This window comes from Mustela nivalis (assembly GCF_964662115.1).
Source record: "Mustela nivalis genome assembly, chromosome: 9".
NCBI lineage: Eukaryota > Metazoa > Chordata > Mammalia > Carnivora > Mustelidae > Mustela > Mustela nivalis.
Window position 1 is genome coordinate 111,696,828 of NC_139028.1, and position 22,305 is coordinate 111,719,132.

A 22,305-nucleotide genomic window follows, 5' to 3' on the forward strand; every position below is an offset into this window, starting at 1 on the left:
TGTGTGAGCCTGGTGGTGTGTATTAAGGAGGGCACCTATTGCATGGAGCACTGGGTGTGGTGCATAAACAATGAATTCTGGAACACTGAAAAAATAAATAAAATAACTGAGATTAACATGCTAAGGGCTCTAATGGAAAAAGTGGGCAATATGTTAGAACAGTTGGATAATACCAGCAGAGAACTGGAAACTCTAAGAAGCAGTAGAATGGAAATGCTGGAAATCAGAAACTCTGTAATGGAAAAGATGGATGCCTTTGATGGGCTCAACAGCAGCCTCATGGCGAAGAGAAGAATAAAATAAGATGAAATCAGAGAGGAAGGTAAACCATAAGAGACTCTTAACTCCAGGAAACAAACTAGGGGTTGCTGGAGGGGAAGTAGGTGGGGGGAGGGGGTAGCTGGGGGATGGGCATTAAGGAGGGCACGTGATGGAATGAGCATTGGGGGTTATATGCAACTGATGAGTCACTGACCTCTATCCCCGAAAGTAATAATATGTGATATGTTAGTTAATTGGATTAAAAAAAAGTATCTGTAAGCTTGACAGCTAGTTTTTGGAAAACTTCCAAACTTAAATGCAAAGTGAAAATAGAATTTTAAAATTTAACAGAATCGGTAATTGTGAGACAGCAGCAAACTGTAATAATCTTGTAATGGGAATATCAGGAGAGAAGAAGGAGGGAAAGGACCAGCGGAAACTTGAAAGTAACCATGGCTGAGCATCTTCCCAAATTAAGGACAAACCCCGCATCGAAATCAGTGGCCCAAAGGAGATTGATTTCTTTCAAAAAGAGACACATGCATCCAGGTAGAAATTGTATCATTGTTGCCAGAGTTCGGGGGCAGGTAACCAGGATTGCATGTTAAGTCAATAGAACGGTTTCTTTCGGGAGGTGATGAAAATGTTCTAAAATGAAGTAATCGTTATGGTTTCTGAGTTTTCCCAGATTTTAGACTTAGCAGAAAAAAATACTCCAAAGCAGCTATTAAATATGTTCACAAAATACCTTTGAGAACGAAAGACAGACATGGGAACAATGACCTCAGAGGATATGTCAGTAAAGAGAACGCATGACTTGGAAGGTACAGTTGCTGAAGTGTTAAACCCACCAATTGCCTCAAAGGTTGATCAAAATGGTAGCAAAACAGAATCATCGAACGTGAGGCTGGGGCAAGAGGCTAGCGTTATGTCACACGAAGAGCAGAAAGAAAAGACACTGGCGAATTCTCCAAGATGGCGTAATGGCCTTTGAGGAACAGAATGTAGCCTTTTCAGATTGGATTCTTTGATTTAATAATTTACATTGGTGGCTCATCCATGTCTTTTCCTGACTTGATAGCTCATTTTTTTTCTTTTCTTCTTTTTTAGGGTGATAACCCCTTGTCTGGGTAGACCACAGTTTATTTACCCCCTTCACCCCCCGAACGGACATCACAGTTGCAGCCAGATTTTGGCAGTGATGGAGATAGCTGCTGCAGGGATGCACACATCCCTGTGCAGGATTTTGAGTGGACGTAAGTTTTCATTTTATTTGGGTAAATACCAAGAAGCATGACTGTTCCTGTATTTTCTGTTCAGTTCCTCCATAGCCCATTGCGTGTTAGCCACATGAATGTTTTGTAATATCGGAGGGTCGTTATTTCTGTTCTTCTGTCACCGACTACAGGAAGAGACCCTTAGAGACCGTGTCTTATCCACTGCTGTGTTCCCAGCACAGAAAAGGTCCTCACAAAAGTTATCTGAAGGAATCAATAAGCCTGTGGAAGTCAACCTCTTTAGGAACTTATCACTGCCTTAGCCTCTGCCCTCTGTCACTCTCCACTCTGCCCACCTTTCGAGTTAACTTATTTTTAGTGTGAATTCGTGGTCCGATTTGAAGTGAAGCAGAGGGTCACTTTCCACCAGGGAAGGATTGCACCATACTCCACGTGCTTTTGTTTACTCGGGGTTATTTTCATTAACTTTTTTAATCAAAATCAGTACTACACTAAACCTTTAGGACTTTTCACAGGAAAATCAAAAAAGATTTCCTTTTGGGGCTCTCAAGGGACACATTCTGCAAAGAACTGGGATCCTTGTAGTAGGTTTATTCTGTGTTATTTACAGATGTGGGGATCAAAGTCCAGTGACATTTCAGGGCACTGCTGACGAAAAGACTTTTCACAAAGTGCACCTTTAAACAGTGCTAATGGTCAGCTGTTGGAAACATCTCAGCAAAAATACTTCTCTGGGACTTTAAAGAAAACGGCTACCCACCTGATCCCCAAACAATTTGGAGAATCAGCTTCCGTGGCCCTGGTGGAGGTAAAGCGGGGCCCATTGAGGAAAAAGTGGGGTCAGGATCAACACAGGCTTGGTGTGACGTAGTGAATGGAGACCCTTCTCCCTTTGAATTTTTCTAAATAAAGTCCTTTTGCCTTCCACGGGGGATCACTTGTTCAGCCTCGATGGCCTTTCAGGACCTCTTGGATCAAGTTGGAGGCCTGGGAAGATTCCAGATCCTTCAGATGGTTTTCCTTAGTCTCTCCAGCCTCATAGTGTACCCTCATGTTTCGTTGGAGAACTTCACAGCAGCCGTCCCTGGTCACCGCTGTTGGGTCCACATCATCGACAATGACACTGTCTCTGCTAACGGCACTGGGATCCTGAGCCAAGAGTCCCTCCTGAGAATCTCCATCCCACTGGACTCAAACCTGCGGCCAGAGAAATGTCGTCGCTTCATCCATCCCCAGTGGCATCTCCTTCACCTGAACAGGACCTTCGCCAACACGAGTGAGTCGGACACAGAGCCCTGTGTGGACGGCTGGGTGTACGACCAAAGCTCCTTCCCCTCCACCATTGTGACTAAGGTAAGACATCCCGTTTACCTTTTGTGAGTACACAGTCTGGGTGTTTCGAAGCAGCACAAATAATGAACATGCTTCAAGCCTTTAATCGCCATATAGGTGTTCATTCTTCATTATTTCAGGAAGTATTCTTTATTAAATGCCACTAATTACGTATTTAATGAGTCTCAGGACTAAAGAGTAGATGTGACCTTGCAATTATATGGCTTTTATTCTTAGGAAGACCAAAGTTTAAGCAAGGAATTTATGTAATGGGTTAAACTTGTTAGCTCGTGAATTAGAAACATCAGGATATTGATCAAAACCTCGGAGCATGGACTGTGCCCGGGAGCAGCCATGTGAGATCTGCAGTAAAACTCTGCCATCGGTGAAAGTTTAAAGCTTCTCCAATGATTGCATTCTGCGGCCGAGTTTGAATCACTGAGTATGAAATGAAACAAGGCATTAATGTAGCCAACAAATTTAGATGAATCCTTCTAGAGGAAGTTGTATTTAGGCTGACACTTGAATGATAAAGATCAGCTGAGGCAAAAAAAAAAAAAAAAAAAGAACGAAAGAAAGAAAAAGAAAAGAAAAAAGGAAGCTGGAAAGGAAGAAGGCTGCCTGATATAAAGAAACATAAAAGTCATTCGAGTAGCTTCCATCAGGTTTCCACTGAGGGGTTATGAGGTGCTATGCAGTGCTCTTTTGCCGGTCTCCTTCTCTTCTAGTGGGACCTGATATGTGAATCGCAGTCACTGAAATCAATGGCCAAATTCTTATTCATGGCTGGAATGCTGGTGGGAGGCATCATATTTGGTCATTTATCAGACAGGTGAGTGTCTCTGGATCAAGGGGGTATTTTGTTGAACCAACACATCATTCTTCCATGAAGACACACTTATTGTCAATCACACTGGCCTGGGGGCTTCTGTGGTCTCCAGGGATATAGAAACCCATGGGGGTTCAGTGTAGCAGGTGCTATCAGCTGTGATTCCCACATACAGGACACAAAAACAGCATCTCCGTCAGACATGGGGACATTTTCGGACAGAGTTTAGAGAGGAGGTGACACAACATGTGTTTTAGGAGGATGGGGAAAAGTTACCTAGGGGAACAGAGGGGATGTATCATGACATAAGATTTGGGCTATTTGAAGACACAGATATGTAAAATGATGTCCCAGACTTTGGCCAGGAAGGCGTGTTCAGTGCCTCCTGGACGCTATGAACTGGATGCTTATGGATTTCCAGAACATGGTCACCATGTCCCTGTTTCCCACGTGTGATGGGTAGGCATTCCTACTAAACTTGTTGTGTCCATAAAAATATGTCTTGATGGTGTACAGAAAACATGTGTCCAGTGGCCTTAATTTTTGTTTTTGCAAAAACTGTGTTTTAAAGGTAAGTTTTCAACCATGTATTTAATCTAATGACAACTGCTGTCACCATTTGTGGTGTTAGAAATTGGAGAATCCTGTGACTGACAGTACCACTTCTGAGTTAGACAGCCATGCATGTTAGCACCAGGCATGTCTCCTCTGGGGGTTATGGAGAATTAAGATTCCCCTTACTACTTACCAACACGATGTCATCTGTTACGTCAGTTGGAAACTGTGAACTCTGAGGGTATGACAGTAAATGTAGCTTTTAATAGTGTTCCAAGTCAGAGTGTCCATTTCTAATGGTTCCATAACACAGAACCACCCAGTTACAGAAATAAAAATAAAACCATATCTCTGTGGCTGATTCATTTTTTGAAAAGAATTCCAAGATCATTCAGTTGGTAAAATACAGCCCTTTCAACAAATGGCTCCGTGACAAATAGATATCCACATGCAAAATAATAAAGCTAGATCCTTACCTAAAGCCATAATAAATATTAACAAAAAATGGGTTAATGACTTAAATACAAGAGCTAAAAACCATAAAACTCTTAAAAGAAAATGGGGGCAGTGAATCTATATGACCTTGGGTTTGGCCATGAATTCTTTGTTATGGCACCAAAAGCATGAGTGATGAAAACTATCGATAGACTGGTCATCATCAAAAATTAAAACTTTTTGCACCTCAAAGCACATTATCAAGAAAGTGAAATGATAACCTATGTAACGGGAGAAAATATTTTTGTAAATCATATATACGCCATAAAAATAGGAAACAGACCAATGGAATGGGTTAAGTATTCGGCATATATGAAGAACTCCTACGCTAAAAAACAAAAAGACAAAAAACCCACATTTTAAATGAACAAAGGACTTGATTATACATTTCTTTAAAAAAGATGTACAAATGAGTGCTGTGAAGTGTGTAAACCTGGTGATTCACAGACCTGTACCCCTGGGGATAAAAATATATGTTTATAAAAAATAAAAAGTTAAACAAGAAAAAAAAAAAAAAAGTACAGCAACCTAAAATACCACCAGCAATATATTAGATTGCTTTGAAAAGTTGATTTTTTTTTAACATAGCATCTATAACACCGGTACCTAAAATGGAAAAAATAAATGTGTGTGTGTAAAAAAAAAAAAAAAAAAAAGATGTACAAATGGTGCATAAGCACATGAAAAAAGTGTTCAACATCATGATATTGAAAATAATGTAAGTCAAAGCCATAGTGAAATACACTTCATATCTACTAGAATGGCTATAATATAATAAAACAAGATGGGGGGGGGCTTCTGAATGGCTCAGTCGGTTAAGCCTCTACCTTCCGCTCAGATCATGAACCTGGGTCCTGGGATGGAGTCCCGTATTGGGCTCTCTGCTCAGCAGGGAGCCTGCTTCTCCCTCTCCAGCTCCCCTGTACCTGTTTTCCCTCTCTTGCTATCTCTCTCTGTCATAAATAAATAAAATCCTTAAAACAAAAACAACAAAACCAAGGTGGAAAACATCATGCATTCACAAGGATGTAGAGAAATTGGAAGTCTGCTAACAGGAAGGTAAGATAGTACAGCCACTGTGAAAAATACTTTGGAAATTCTTTAAAAAGTTAAATGCAGAGAAACCATATGACCTAGCAATTCCATTGCTAGGTATAAAACCAAAAGAATTGAAAAAGCGACTCAAACAAGTATTTACACAACAATGTCATTGCAGCATTATTCACAACAGCCAGAAAGCAGAAACAACCCAAGAATCCATCAATGGCTGAAGGGATAAAAGGGGATGTGTATATCCAATGGAATGCTTTTCAGCCATAAAAAGAAATAAATTTTTGGTCCATACTGTAATACAGATGAACCATGAAAACATTATGCAAAGCAAAATAAGACAGGCACAAGAGGACAGATACTGTTTTCACTTCTATGAAATAACTAGAATAGGCAGATACATAGAGAAAAGGTAGGTTAGAGATACCAGAGGGTGGCAAAAAGAGAACTGGAACGTTATTGCCTAATGGACACAGAGTTTCTGCTGAAGATTTTGAAAATTTCTGGCAGTGGATAGTGGTTACACAACACTGCGAATCTAACTAATCCCAGTAATTTATAACTTTAAAGTGGTGAAAATGGCAAATTATATTTTTTTACATATTATATTGCAATGAAAAAGGAACAAAATCAAGAGAATAAGATGACAAGTCACAGGCCAGGAAAAAGAATACTTGCAAGAGATTTATCTGAAAAAGACGTTTTAATCCAAAATATAATCTTTTTTTTATTGTGTTATGTTAGTCACTACAGTACATCATTAGTTTTTGATGTAGTGTTCCATGATTCATTATTTGTGTATAACACCCAGTGCTCAATGCAATCCATGCCTCTTTAATACCCATCACCCGGCTCACCTATCCCCCACCTCCTCCCTTCTAAAAGCCTCAGTTCGTTTCCTGGAGTCCATAGTTTTTGATGGTTCAGCTCCCACCCCAATTTCTCCTCCTTCATTTTTCTCTTCCTTCTCCTAATGTCCTCCATGCTATTTCTTATTTTCCACAAGGAAGTGAAACCATATGATAATTAACCTCGTTTGACTTATTTCACTCAGCATAATCTCCTCCAGTCCCATCCATGTTGGTGCAAATGGTGGGCATTCATCCTTCTGAGGGAGGCACAATATTCTATTGTACATATATACCACATCTTTATCCATTTGTCTGTTGAAGGTCATCTCAGCTCTCCAAAGTCTGTCTATTGTGGACATTGCTGCTATGAACACTGGGGTGCAGGGCCCCTTCTTTTCACATCTGTATCTTTGGGGTAAATACCCAGGAGTGCAATTTCTGGGTCCCAGGGTAGTTCTATTTTTAGTTTTTTAAGGAATCTTCACACTGTTTTCCAAAATGGCTGCACCAATTTGCATTCTCACCAGCAGTGTAAGTGGATTCCCCTTTCTCCACAGCTCCTCTAACGTTTGTTGGAGCTTTGTTGTTTCTTGCCTTGTTGATTTTTGCCATTCTAACTGGTATATGGTGGTATCTCAATGTAGTTTCGGTTTGAATTTCCCTGATGGTTTATGATGTGAACACTTTTTCATATGTCTGTTAGCCATTTGTAGGTCTTCTTTGGAGAGGTGTCTGCTCAAACCTTCTGTGCATTTTTTGACTTGATTATCTGTTTTTTGGGTGTTGAGTTTGAGAAGTTCTTTATAGATCTTGGATATCAGCCCTTTATCTGTAGTGTCATTTGCAAGTATCTTCTCCCATTCTGTGGGTTTCCTCTTTGTTTTGTTGACTGTTTCCTTTGCTGTGCAGAGGCTTAGATTTCTTCATAATTATCAAACCTTGGAAGCAACCACCATTCCTTTCAGTAGGTGAATGCATAAATAAACCATAATACATCTAACAATGCAATATTATTCAGTCCTAAAAGCAAATGAACAGTCTAGCTATGAGAAGACATGGAGGAGTCTTGGTTGCATAAAACGAAGCGAAAGCCGATCTGAAAAGGCTATACACTGTATGATTTCAACTCTGTGACATTCTGGAAAAGGAAAAACTGTAGAGGCAGTAAAAAGATGAGTGGTGGGCAGGGGACAAAGAAATAAATAGGCACATTACAGAGGTTTAGATCAGTGAAACTACTCTACAGGAGACTGTAATGGTGGGTACCTATTAGTATACATTTGTCGAAAACCATAGAATGTACAACACTAAGACTGTACCCCAATGTAAACTATGGACTTTGGGGAATAATGATGCATCAATGTAGGCTCAATTATATCAAATGTCTCACTTGGTGCAGGATATTGATGGGTAGGGAAGCTGTGTGTGCAATGGGACAGGATATATGGGAAATCTCTGTACTTTCTGCTCAGTGTTGCAGCCAACTTAAAACTGCTCTAAAAATAGTCTATCATAAGGAATAACATGGAGGACATTAGGAGAAGGAATGGAAAGTTAATTGGGAGAAATCAGAGGGGGAGATGAACCGTGAGAGACTGTGGACTCTGAGAAACAAACTGAGGTTTTCGGAGGGGAGGAGGTGGGGGGTTAGGTGAGCCTTGTGGTGGGTATTAAGGAGGGTATGTGTTGCATGGAGCACTGGGCGTGGTGCATAAATAATGAATCTTGGAACACTAAAAAAATAAAACAAGATGGAAGAAAAAAAGAATTATAGCTTATACCAAAAAAAAAAAAATAGTCCATCTTTAAAAAAGAAATACAAAAAGTATTTTAATAAAGAAAAGAAAAAATAAGAAAATGTGGATCACAAAGCCTAAAATGATAATTATCTGGCTTTTTACAGGAACTGTTTACTGCTTCCTGGAGTAATAGCACTGAGGCTCTTTGTTCATTCTCTCAAATCGTTATTTCTCTCTGCTCGTTCCCTTCTATAATCCCTATTGATCCATCTTCACATAGTCTCTCTCCTGTGTCCACATGATTGTTAAATCCATCCAGGGAATTTTTTGTATTAGAAACTTCTTTTTCAGCTCTTGAATTTCAATAACTTTGGCTTACCTATATTGCCGCCCCTATGAGAATGTCTCTTTCTAAGCTTTGCATTTCATAGGCTAAAATCATAGATTATTTCTCTTTGAGAATTGTTATATGACCACTTTAAAATCCTTGTTGGTTAGTCCCAAATTTTCTCTACTTTCAGCAGAAATCCAAAAGATTTCCATTCTCTAGGGAATGGAGTTCCATTTTCTTCGTTCTTCACATAGTAGGATATTATGAATAATATCTTGAATATTATAAATATTAAGTTGCGAAGATTCTATTTTCCATTACTCACCAGTAATACTGATTCCTTTATTTTAGCAGAAAATTTTCAAGCCTCAGACTGAACTAAAATCTATTTCCTTTCTTTTTGAAGATTTTATTTATTTATTTGACCCAGACAGAGAGAGATCACAAGTAGACAGAGAGGCAAGCGGTGGGTGGGAGGAAGCAGACTCCCGCTGAGCAGCGAGCCCGATGTGGGGCTTGATCCCAGGACCCCAAGATCATGACCTGAGCCGAAGGCAGAAGCTTAAGCCACTGAGCCACCCAGGCGCTCCTTTTTTTTTTTTTTTAAGATTTTTCCTTTTTTTTAAAAAAAAGATTTTATTTATTTATTTGAGAGAAAAAGGGTGGGGGGGGGAGAGAAGCAGACTCCTGCTGAGTAGAGATCCGAACATGGGGCATGATCCCAGAACGCTGAGATCATGACCTGAGCCAGAGGCAGAGGCTTAACCAACTGAGCCACCCAGACACCACTAAAATCTATTTCTTATGCAGAAGTTCCAACCTCAGTTCAGATCTTTGTCTGTAGTTGACTTGCGTTGAGCTTATTCTGCATGTACTTCCTCTCGGGGCTATTTAGGGGATGTGTGGTAGACACAATTGAAGGATCCTCTCTTTGCCACTTTCCCTTGCTGGGACCCTCACTCCCTTTGATGTTCCCAGTTTCCCACCTTCTGTGACCTGGTTCCCCAGATCACAAAATGCATGCCATTCACTTCTCTCACTGTGTGGGTTGCCCCTTATTCCAGGCTAATAGCTCTGGAAATAGGATCTTCCTTGTATTGGTCTCCATCTGCCCTCTTTGACAAGAGCAAACACTCCCCCCACAATCTACCTGCTTCTGTTCACTCTCAACTAAGCTCAGGTAGTTACTTTTTGTGCTCTGTACATGTGTCTTTTCTGAAGGAGTGAAAGACAAGCAGTAGGGTTTAAGACCTTATTCCTGTAACCTGAAAGGTACCCATCAGAGCCTTTTAAGAGAATTATTATGATAGAGTATTTAAAAAATATCATTCTTGATGCTCCATTGATAATTAAGTGGGAGAGCCAGAGTGGGGGGTAGAGAAAACATTTAAGAGGCTATCAAAATAATCCTTAGGAAAGATGATGGGAGTTTCAATTAGGAAGGTGTCTTGGAAATGGTAACAAGTAGCTCTCTTTGGAACATACTTGGTAGGGAGATGCAACAGTTTCCTGATGGTTTCTGGTTTTTAAGAAGGAGGCTTTGGTGTGGCAAAAAGAAGATCAAGGATTGTATCTGTATCTTCAGCCAGAGCAAATGGATACATGCTGATATCATGAAATGAAGGCAAATAGGAAATGACTCATATAAGAGTAGAAAGTTAAGACTTCTGTTTGGGGTGTAATAAATTGGAAGTGCCTATTAGTCATGCAGCAGGAGATTTCAAGTAGAGGAAAACAGTGCTGAGTATGGACTTGCTTGAAAACATTCTGTCCCCAGTATAAGCCCTGGCCAAGATTACATTCATCTGATAAATACCCAAGCTGCCATCTTCCCATGACTGTCCCATTAAAGGGGAATATATGGCCAACCAAGGAGATTCTAAAGTTTTATTTATTTGAGAGAGGTAAGTGGCAGGGGAGGGGCAGAGGGAGAGAGAGAGAGAGAGAATGAATCTCAGGCCGATTTCCTGCTGAGTAGGGAGCCCGCCAAGAGGCTTGATCTTAAGAACCTGAGATCATGAACTGAGCCAAAATCAAGTCGGACACTTAACCAACTGAGCCAGCCAGGCATCCTTAGAAACTACTTGTGTTTTTTAATACATGCATGCTAAAAAAAAAACTAGGAGTGATGTGTCATGTGGTTTGTAACTGCCATTCAAATGGTTCAACAGAAAAGAAAGTGTGTGTGTGTGTGTGTGTGTGTGTGTGTGTGTGTGTGTGTATTCACAAAGGCAAAGAAATACAACAAATAAAGCAAAATGCTCTCTAGTGGTGAATCCGCTTGAGATTTACAGCAGTGTTCATTGCAGTATTCATTTAAACTTTCATATCTGACAATTTTCAAAATAAAGAGCTATGAACAAGTCCACTCAACTGGGAGCCACATACATCAGAAATATATGTTTTAAATAAAATTGGTAAAAATGTATACATAATTTTGTAACCTCTTTTAATGCATATGTTTTCAGTTCTACATCATGTTTTCTTTTCCAATTAAAAAAAATTTTAGACAGAGTCTTGGGGGGAGGGGCAGAGGAAGAGGGATAAAAAGAATCTTAAGTAAACTCCACACCCTGTGTAGAGCCTGACTTGGGGCTCAATCTCTCGACTCTGAGATCATGACCTGAGCCAGAACCAAGAGTGGGACATTTAACTGACTGAGTCACTCTGGCACTCCTCAAATAAAATATTTTTTTCAAATAAAGTAGAGAAAACTATACCAAAAACAATATACACATATAAAACTTCTCTAGTTACGTCATCAAACACAATTATTCTAACATTACTGTGTTAGCCAACGTAGCTAGTTACAGTAAGAACCCTAGAATCAAAATTGGGATTTTAATAAAATCACGATTCTCACTGTCCTCACAGCGTGGTATGGGTCATGTGGCTCCCCCATCCTCTGAGCAGTGGCTCAGGGAACCAGCATCTTCCATTGTGTGACTTTTTCATCTGCACCTTTTTTGTTTCCAGCCATGCTGTCCAAGAGAATGAGCAGGACCCAAGTGGACCTTGTATGAACAGGCCTGGAAGTGGCCTTGGTCACTTCTCTCCACAATCCATGGTCAGAATGCAGACCTGTGACTCTAACTTAAATAGAAGGCCAGGAAGAGTCATCTTCCTCAACATCTGGGAAGAAAAAAAATTGGTGTACATACAACCAAATTGCATAATCAATAATTAATGAAACAATCATCTTTCTATTTTGCATGGCACAAATTGTTCTTCCTTTGACTATCAATTACAGACAGTTGAATTATACTCATTTCATGAGACAGTGTCATCATTAGTTTGGCCATAAATTCCTTTCATGTTTGTATATATGTGTTTCATTTCTTCCCTTATGTCCCAATCCCAGTTCCTTCTTCCCAACAGGGGTCATTATAATGCATTAACTGTATTTCTTTAAATTCATATGTGCTTTTTGCCAAAATAAATGACATTGGTTTACATATATTGTAATTCACAGAGGCATGTAAATGTGTTTTTTAAAAGATTTTATGTATTGATTTGACAGACAGAGAGATCACAAGTAGGCAGAGAGGCAGAGGGGTGGGCCCTGCGGAGCAGAGCGCCTGATGTGGGACTCGATCCAAGGACCCTGAGATCATGACCTGAGCTGGAGGTAGAGGCTTAACCCACTGAGCCACCCAGGCACCCCTGTAAATGTGTTATTATCTTATACTTTCTCTTTTGTACCCATTGCTATGTTTTTTGAGGTACATGCACATTCCTATGTATATTTCTAGTTCATTCCTCTAATTGGCGCACTGTGCTCTACAGTGAAGATCAATGGTGACGTTCCTTATCCATTTTTTGGTGATGGACAACCACACTGTTACCAAATGCCTGCTGCTCTAAATATCACTGTATTTTAAAGGTTTTTTGTTTTGTTTATTTATTTGAGAGAGAGAGTGCGCATGAGCAGGGGAAGAGAGAGAAGCAGACTCCCTCCTGAGCAAGGAGCTGGACATGGGGCTTGATCCCAGGATCCTGGGATCGTGACCTGAGCAGAAGGCAGACACTTAACCAACTGAGCCGCCCAGGCGCCCCTAGATACCACTACATGATATATCTTTAATACAGCTGCTTTTCATTTTGACTGACCAAACTTTCCAATAGTTGTTATTAGATAGTTTCATTAACCGTAGCATTTCTTTATCTAGATTTCATTCCATTTCAAATAGAAATGTGAGTGTATATAATATAAATACTCAGAATATAAAAGATTTAACACTATGTTATAATGGAAATATTCTGTAAGCATAGCAAGGATTTCAGGGTTTTTGTGCAATCCCACTGTTTGTCCATTCCTGGTCATACAGAACCAGCACAGGTGTCTCGTCTACATTGTCCAGAGAAAGGTCCTCTCTCCCAGAAAACTGAAACACTGAATTCTCCTTCCTTTTTAAAAATACCTTCTTGGGGTGGCTCAGTTGGTTAAATGTCTGCCTTTGACTCAGGTCATGATCCCAGAGTCTTGGGATTGAGCCCCACATTGGGCTCCCTGCTTAGCAGGGAGTCTGCTTCTCCCTCTCTCTCTGCCTGCCACCCCCCCCTGCTTGTGATCTCTCTCTCTCTCTCAAATAAATAAATAAAATCTTTTTAAAAATAAATAAAATAAAAATACTTTCTTCTTCTCTGTTTCTTTACCCTCATCTTACCTAATCTTTTCCTCTGACAATTCACTCTAAACTAAGTTCTCTGAGTTGTGTCTCCCTTCTTTAGAGAAACATGTTCTAGGCCTATAAAGCCAGACTGAGCAGAGACAGGCTCTAACGCAACCCATCAGCAAGTTTACTGCATTGTTCCCTGGATGATCCTTTCATATAGTGTGTTTATGACCTGCATGGTCCCAGAGTCCCTAAGTATAGATTTAGATCTTGTCTTAGTGAGCTCAAGCTATCACAATAAAACACCAGAAACCAGGCGGCTTAGACAACATAAATTTATTTTCTCAAATTCCAGAAGCTGTGAAGTCCAAGATCTAGGTGCAGAGAGATTTGGTCCCTGGTGAGAGCTGTCTTCCTGACTTCAAGACAGCTGCCTTCTTGCTTTAGCCTCACACGGCAGAAAGAGGACAGCAATCTCTCTTCTTATAAGGGCACTAACTCCATCATAAGAACCCCCCTCTCATGACCTCATAGAAACCTAATTAGCTACCACAAAGCACATCCCCAAATACTATTTCACTGGGTATTAGGTCTTCAATATATGAACTGGGGTGGAGGCAGGGGATGCAACTGAGTCCATGCAGCTCCTCATGTTCTAGAAACCGCACAGAGTCTAGTGTGTCATCTGTCTCTGTTAGTACAAGGGACCTTTGTGATGTGTTAAAATTTCCAGGATTGCAATTGGTCTCATATGACTTCAGTGGGTCTCAAAGTTCTGGTAACAGACTGGGGAAGAAGCTTTGTTACACTCAGTATCTATTTACCAACAGGAGGGTTACTTCTGGGATGATCTCCTGATGACTAACTAGCTCTTGATCTTTTCAAGTTCCAAGGGCAAAGTTTCACTTATCAAAACATGCACTAAATTTCAATGTGTGCCTTCTTTTTTGTTAATTTTCCCCACAGGTTGCTCTTATTCCCCCATCTAACCTGTTCCCCTTCCTCAGGTTTGGGAGGAAGTTAATTCTCAAGTGGTGTTTCCTCCAGCTGGCTGTTGCTGACACTTGCGTAGCCTTTGCGCCCACCTTTGTCATTTACTGTGTGCTACGCTTCCTGGCTGGCTGCTCTACCGTGAGCATCATGACGAATAATATTATGCTGCGTAAGTAAACACGTGGCGTCTTTGACATTTTCCAAGCCTGGACTTCGACTTTGAGACTCCATCTTGGAATTCAAAATCCTGTTTGTGTTTTCTGTCAGTTGTAGAATGGACAGTGCCCCGATTCCAAGCCTTGGGAATAACGGTGGCAGTCTGCACGCCTTGCATAGGACAGATGATCCTGGGAGGACTGGCTTTTGCCATTCGAGACTGGTACACCCTTCAGCTGGTGGTCTCTGCACCATTATTTGTCTCTTTTCTTTTCTCAAGGTAAAGGCTTTATTTTTCCCTTTGTCTTAGAGGATCCTGGGGTGCAAGATACATGGAATCAGGTCCTGTGAATTCTGTTTGGTTCTTAGTTAAGAACTCGAGCACATGCTCTCTTAGTAAGGTTCCTATGCACATTTCAAGAAACTGAATGGGTAGAGTTGCCAGATAATTTCAAGGACATTCAGTTAAGTTTGAATTTCAGGTAAACAACAAAATCTTTTTGTAGAATATTCCAAATATTGCATGGAGCATAGCTACACTAAAAATTATTCACAGTTTATGTGAAATTTCTCTCTCTTTCTCTTGTTTTAAAGATTTTATTTATTTATTTGACAGAGAGAGATCACAAGTAGGCAGAGAGGCAGGCAGAGAGAGAGAGGAAGGAAGCAGGCTCCCTGCTGAGCAGAGAGCCCGATATGGGGCTCCATTCCCAGAATCCTGGGATCATGACCTGAGCCGAAGGCAGAGGCTTTAACCCCCGGAGCCACCCAGGTGCCCCATGAAATTTCTCTTTATCTGAGAGTTCTGTATTTCTATTTCTCAGCCTGATAGAATATAGGGTGTTTTATTCAAGTAAAATTTCACATAAACAACAAATACTTTTCAGGATGAGTAGGTCCAAAATATTGCATGGGAGATGGTTATACTCAAGAATTATTCATAGTCACTATTTATCTCAATTCAGATTTAACTAGACACACTATTTTTATTTGCCAAACCTGAAAATATTCCCGAGAATAAGAGTGAGGGGGTAATATGACTCCTGCTTTATATTGCCGGTAGTGAAAAGGTACTGCATGGAGAGGTCATCCTCCCAGTTTTCTAGTTATGGTAAAGAGGAACGTAAGTTTGTGTTTCCTGGTATAACAGAACAAGAGGTAGATATTAGATGGGAAGGGAGAGGCATTTCAGGACAAAGCATATGGACACATATGGCTGCACCTCTGTCGTCTTTGATCAGGTGGCTGGTAGAGTCTGCTCGGTGGCTGGTTATCACCAACAAATTCGAGGAGGGCTTAAAGGCACTGAGAAAAGCTGCACAGAGGAACGGAAGGAAGAATGCTGGAGAAGCCCTCACCGTGGAGGTGAATAGGAAGAGAAGTGGGTTATGGGGTATAGGAAACCTGTGACCTTGGTGTCTATAGGGTGAATAAAAGGTGGGGACACAGTTCTGGCTTCGGGTCCTCTTACCTCATTGTCCTGGTTCTTAGTGGCCATCCACGTTGTCTGAGTTGATATAAAGAGAATATCCTGTTGCTGGGAACTGAACACAAGATATTTTTACTCAATAAGAGCAGATAGCTCTTAGTGTTTATAATCATAAAGATTGTGTATTTGTTAAAGAAAGTAACACAAATGAAACCATTTCTTTCCATTCATATTCTGATGGCCTTTTTTGAGGAAAGTAAGACCAGTAGAAGGGAGGCTTAGTGACCATGCAAAATAGAACATGGCAACTTGGTCATACACTCTTTCACCCATGGTAGTTACCCCGTGCCTCTATGGGCCCCTCTGTTCTCTCCAGGAAACATGGCATTGGCCACAATAGTCCACACCTCTGCTTTCTATTTATTACAAGTTCCAAGAGCATGACAAGCTCCAGAGAAGTCTCCCCCCGCCACTGAGGGCCTGGATGACAGTTATTGTTATGGATCATTAAGTAAACCCTTCAGCCTATCATGAACATGTACATTATTTATCAGAAAATTATAATGTGCCAGTCATGGTGCTTGATCCTAAATTGCAGTATGGGACGGAATTCCATTTTTATTAGTATTAGTATTTATTAGTTTAGTATTAATAAGAGAAAAATCAGGACATCTTAAAATTAACACATATTATGAGATCTGGCTTCTTAAACTTTTAACTGTATAATAACAGTGTTGTAATTGTAAATACAATGATCTCTCAAACTTTTTCGTCTTGCATGACTAAAACTCTATACCCATTGAATAGCAATCTCCCATGTTCCTTCTCCCTGCTCCCTGCTCACCACAATTCTATTTATTGTTTTATTTATTTTAATATTTTATATACTTCATATAAGTGGAATTGTGCAGTATTTTTCCTTCTGGGACTGCCTTATTTCATTTAACAAAACTTCCTTGAGATTCACCTATTGTAGCACCTAGCAGGACTTCCTCTGTTTATGAATGAATCATATTCTTTTTTTTATGTATGCATCACATTTTCTTTACCCATTTATCCACTGGTGGACATTCAGTTGGTTTCCCTGGTTTGGCTATTGTGAATAGTGCTGCAGTGAACATATGTGTGCAAATATCTCAAGATCCTGTTTATAATTCTTTGGGGCTTAACTTTAACCTTTCTGTTTGCGATGGTAGGGGAATGGAAAGGATTCTCCTAGAGACAAGGAACCATCATCGTCCCCTGTTTAATTAGAAAAGGAAAGGGTTAGGGTCTTGACAGTCAAAGAGGAGCAATAAAACATGTTTGAAGACATGTTCAATGGCACATCTGAAGGATTTTTCTTAAAACCACTTTATGCGAGTGATGAATAGCGAGATTCTACCCCTGAAACTAATAATATGATATGTTAACTAACTTGAATTTAAATAAAATCTTTTTTAAAAAGCCCAACTTTATGGGGGTATGACTAACATACAAAGAGCTGCATGTATTTAAAATATACAAGTTGATGAATCTAATAAGTATACATCCAAATGTCGACACCACAACCCATGCAATAAACATATCCATCATCGCCTGAAACTTTCTCCTGCCCTTTTTATTCATTATTTTTGTGATAAGACTCAATGCAAGACCTCCTAATAGCAAATTTTCAATATATAGTATAGCACTGTAACTAGAGACACTGTGCTATACAGTGACTCCTTAGAACTGATCTCACATAAGTGAAACTTTGTACCCTTTGACAAGTATGTCCTGGTTTTCCACGCCCCCCAGCATCTGGCAAATACTATTCTGTTCTCTGCTTCTTTGTTTCAGATCTTACATCTTAGTCTCTAACCCTTTGTGAGTTGATTTTTGTGTACAATGTAAGATGTTTCCGGTTTCAATCTTTTGCATGTCAGTATCTGTTTTCCACAACACCATTCATGGAAAACACTATTCTGTCCCCAGTGTGAATTCTTGTCACCACTGTCCGAGATCAAGTGACTGTGTATGCTTAGTCTAATGCTATTCTGTTCCATTGGGCTATATGTTTGTTTTTATACTAGTACCATACTGTAGCTTTGTAATATATTTTGACATCAAAACATGTGATGCCTCCGGTTTTGTTTCTGTTCATAAGTTCTTTGATTGTTAAGGGTCCTCTGTGTTTCCATATGAATTTTAGGATTGCTTTTTTTTTTAATTTAAATTCAATTAGCCCACATACAGTGCATCGTTAGTTTCAGATGTAGTAGTCAATAATTTATCAGTGCTTGTGTTTTCTTTATTCTAGTGAGGAACAGCTGACATACAACATTGCATTGGTTTCAGGTATATGGCATAGTGAGTCAACAGCTCTACGTTATACTATGCTCACAAGTGTAGCTGTTGTCCCCATACAGTGCTAGCACCCCACCATTGGCTATATTCTCCATGCTGTACTTCCCTACTTCATGACTTATTCATCCCATAACTGGAAGCCTATACCCTCCACTCCACTTCATCCATTTTGCCCATCTCTTCACCTCCCATCCCTCTGACAACCACTGGTTTGTTTTCTGTATTTATTCATCTGTTTCACCTTTTTGTTTTGATTTTTTAGATTCCAAACATAAGTGAAAATGTATGGTATTTGTCTTTGTCTGACTTATTTCACTTACCATAATATCCCCCCAGGTCCATCCAGATTGCCACAAATGGCAAAATCTCATTCTATTTTTATGGCTGAGTAATATTCCATTAATATATATGTCATATACATACATATGTATTATGCACAAACACACCTTCTTTATCCATTCATCTATCAGTGGACATTACACTGCTTCCATATCATGGCTATTGCAACAACACTGCAATAAACACAGGGGTTTTCTTTGGGTAAATGTTTAGTAGTGGAATTACTGGATCTCATGCTATTTCTATTTTTAAATTTTTTAAAGATTTATTTATTTATTTTAGAGAAAGCGTGAACATGCATGGTGAGTCAGGGAGAGGTGGGGGCAGAGGAAGAGGGAGGGAAATCCTAAGCAGACTTCCTGCTGAACATGGAGCCAAATGTGGGTCTTAATCCAGGGACCCTGAGATCATGACCTGAACTGAAATCAAGAGTCAGATTCTCAACTGACTGAGCCCCCATGGTGCCCCTCTATTTTTAATTTGGAAGGAACCCTCCATGCTGTTTCTGCACCAATTTACATTCCCATCAACAGTGTTATGTCCTCTTATTGAACTGTTCCCTTTATCATTAGGTAATGCCCTCTCTACCTCTTGTTACCATCTTTTTTAAAAGTCTATTTTGTCTGACATAAGTATTGCTACCTGGCCCCCCTTTTTTTCTTTTTGCTTCCATTTGCATGGAATATCTTTTTCCATTTTTTCACTTTCAGTCTGTATGTTTCTTTAGGTCTGAGGTGAGTGTCTTGGAAGCAGCATATGGAGGGGGGGGGTGTCTTGTCTTTTATTTATTTATTTATTTTTGGTCTTGTCTTTTAAAATCCATTCTTCCACCATATGTCTTTTGATTGGAGACTTTAGATGATTTACACTTAAAGTAATTGTTGATCTAGATGTATTTCTTGCCATTTTGTTTATTGTTTTATGGTTGTTTTATTGTCTTTCTCTGTTCCTTTCTTCTTCTTTTGTTCTCTTTTCCTGTAATAGATGACTTTCTTTAATGTTGTGCTTGGCTTTCTTTCTCTTTATTTTTTTGTGTATCTATTACAGGTTTTGGTTTATGGTTTTCATGAGGTTCATATATAGCATCCTAAATATATAGTAGTCTATATTAAGTTGATGACCACTTAAGTTTGGACACATTCTAAAAGAACTTCCTTTTTATTTCCTTTTCCATATTTTATGTATATAGCACCGTGTTTTACATCTAATTACTGTGTGAGCCCCCATAACTAATTCTTTTTAAAAATTATGTTATGTTAGTAACCATACAGTATGTCATTAGTTTTTGATGTAGTGTTCCATGATTCGCTGTTTGCATATGACACTTGGCACGGACACCCAGTGCCAATTCTTTACATGTAATTGATTTTACTACTTTTATCTTTTTAAAAAATTTTTTTTATTTTTTATAAACATATATTTTTATCCCCAGGGGTACAGGTCTGTGAATCTCCAGGTTTACACACTTCACAGCACTAACCAAGGCACATACTACTTTTATCTTTTAACCTTCATACTAGCTTTGTAAGTAATTGCCCTCTACCTTTACTGTATGTTTGCTTTTACACATGAGATTTTTTCCTTCCAGAATCTTCTCACCTCTAATTATGGTCCTTTATTTTCCATGTAAAGAAGTCCCTTTAAGGGGTGCCTGGGTGGCTCAGTGGGTTAAGCCGCTGCCTTCGGCTCAGGTCATGATCTCAGAGTCCTGGGATCGAGTCTCAGCAGTCTCAAGCCTGCTTCCCTCTCTCTCTCTGCCTGCCTCTCTGCCTACTTGTGATCTCTCTCTGTCAAATAAATAAATAAAATCTTAAAAAAAAAGGAAGAAGTCCCTTTAACACTTCTCACAAGGCCAGTTTATTGGTGATGAGCTTTTAATTTTATTTGATTTTTATTTTTTATTTTTTATAAACATATTTTTATCCCCAGGGGTACAGGTCTGTGAATCACCAGGTTTACACACTTCACAGGTGATGAGCTTTTTAAAAAAGATTATTTATTTATTTAATAGAGAGAGCATGTGCACATGTGTGGTGGCTGATGCAGAAGGAGAGGGAGAGAAATCTTTTTTTATTTTTTTAAAGATTTTATTTATTTATTTGACAGACAGAGATCACAGGTAGGCAGAGAGGCAGGCTGAGAGAGAGAGGGAAGAAGGCTTCCCGCTGAGCAGAGAGCCTGATGTGGGGCTCGATCCCAGTACCCTGAGATCATGATCTGAGCCGAAGGCAGAGGCTTAACCCACTGAGCCACCCAGGCGCCCGTGTGGAGATAAATTTTAAGCAGACTCTGGGCTAAGCACAGAGCCTCACATAGGGCTCAATCTCGTGACCCTAAGATCACGATCTAAGCTGAAACCAAGAGTCAGATACTTAAACTAGGTGCCCCTGGTGCTGATGAGCTTATAAAACTTTTGTTTGTCTGGGAAACTCCTTTTCTTTCCTTCCCTTCTGAATGGTAATCTTGCTGGGTAGAGTATTCTTGGTTGTAGGGTTTTTTTTTTTCTTTTCAACACTTTGACTCTATCATGCCATCATGCCACTCCCCTCTGGCCTGCAAAGTTTCTACTTAAAAATCAGCTGATAGTCTTATGGGGTTCCTCCTGGTATGTAACTAGTAGCTTCTCTCTTGCTACTTTAAAAATTCTCTCTTTATCTTTAATCTCTGGTATTTTAATTATTGTATCATTGTGTGGAACTCCTTGGGTTCATCTTAATTGGGGTTCTCTGGCTTCCTTAATTTGGACATGTGTTTCTTTTCCCAAGTTAGGGAGTTTCTCAGAAATTATTTCTTCAAATAAGTGTGGGTTTTTTTTTGTTTTTTTTTTTTTTTTGCCCTTTCCTCTCTTTTCTTCTTCTGGGGCCCCTATAATGTGAATGTTTGTTCACTTGGTGTTATTCAAGAGATCCCATAACCTATCCTCATTTTTGAAAAATTCTTTTTTATTGTTGCTTTCAGTGTGTTTTCCATTATCCTGTCTTCCAGATCACTGACATGTTCTTCTACATCCTCTAATCTACTGTTTATTCCCTCTAGTGTCTTTTTCATTTCAGTTCTTATATTCTTTATCCCTGATTAGTTCTTTTTATATATATATTTTTTCTATCTCTTTGTCAAAGTTCTCACTGAATTCATCCACACTTCTCTCCAGTCTGATGAGCATCTTTATGACCACTACTTTGAACTTATCAGGTAGATTGGTTATCTCCATTTCATTTAGTTCCTCTTCTGAGGTTTTATCTTATTCTTTCATTTGAAGCATATTCCTTTGTCTCCTAATTTTTCTTGGATTTTTGTGTTTGTTTTTATGAATTATGTGGAACACCTACTTCTCCTAAACTTGAAGGAATCATCCTGTGTATGCTTATTGCCTGTGTAGACTCTCTGTACCTGGTGACTTGTGCTGTATGGCTAGAGCTGTGGCTGGTGTGGGCTAGGGACCCAAGGGACTCTGTTTTGGGACTGTCCTCGATGGGTTGCCTGGTGCTGAAGTGGGCATGGGCCAGGGTGTCCCAGGGTTCTCCATGCAGAGGGCTCCCTGTAAGGACAGCTGAGCTGAAGTGAATGCAAGCCTGAGGTTCTTGGGGGCTCTCCATGCAGAAGACATCCTAGCAGGATAGCTGAATCTTAAGCGGTGACAAGCTGGGGTATTCTCTGGTCTCTCTGCACATTCTCTCATTGGTTCTCTCTGTGAGTTCTGAAGCTGAAGTGGGTGCAGGCTAGGGAGTCCCAGGACACTCTGTGCAGGGGACACTATGGAAGG

General features: G+C 39.8%; 1 protein-coding gene across 2 annotated transcripts in view; it reads left to right on the forward strand.

Moving 5' to 3' along the window:
* The first annotated feature begins 2,154 nt into the window (after positions 1 to 2,154).
* LOC309873147 (organic anion transporter 7-like) overlaps positions 2,155 to 22,305 on the forward strand; it is a 34,835-nt gene continuing 14,684 nt past the window's right edge. The window contains exons 1-6 of one of the 2 annotated variants that reach the window (XM_082748220.1): positions 2,155 to 2,307; positions 2,446 to 2,852; positions 3,560 to 3,663; positions 14,305 to 14,459; positions 14,558 to 14,726; positions 15,688 to 15,811. In XM_082748220.1, the coding sequence (XP_082604346.1) occupies positions 2,451 to 2,852; positions 3,560 to 3,663; positions 14,305 to 14,459; positions 14,558 to 14,726; positions 15,688 to 15,811 (954 nt within the window). In that variant the 5' untranslated portion in view covers positions 2,155 to 2,307; positions 2,446 to 2,450. Of the gene's footprint in view, positions 2,853 to 3,559; positions 3,664 to 14,304; positions 14,460 to 14,557; positions 14,727 to 15,687; positions 15,812 to 22,305 lie in introns of both variants that reach the window. The other variant, XM_082748219.1, reaches the window with a different exon arrangement.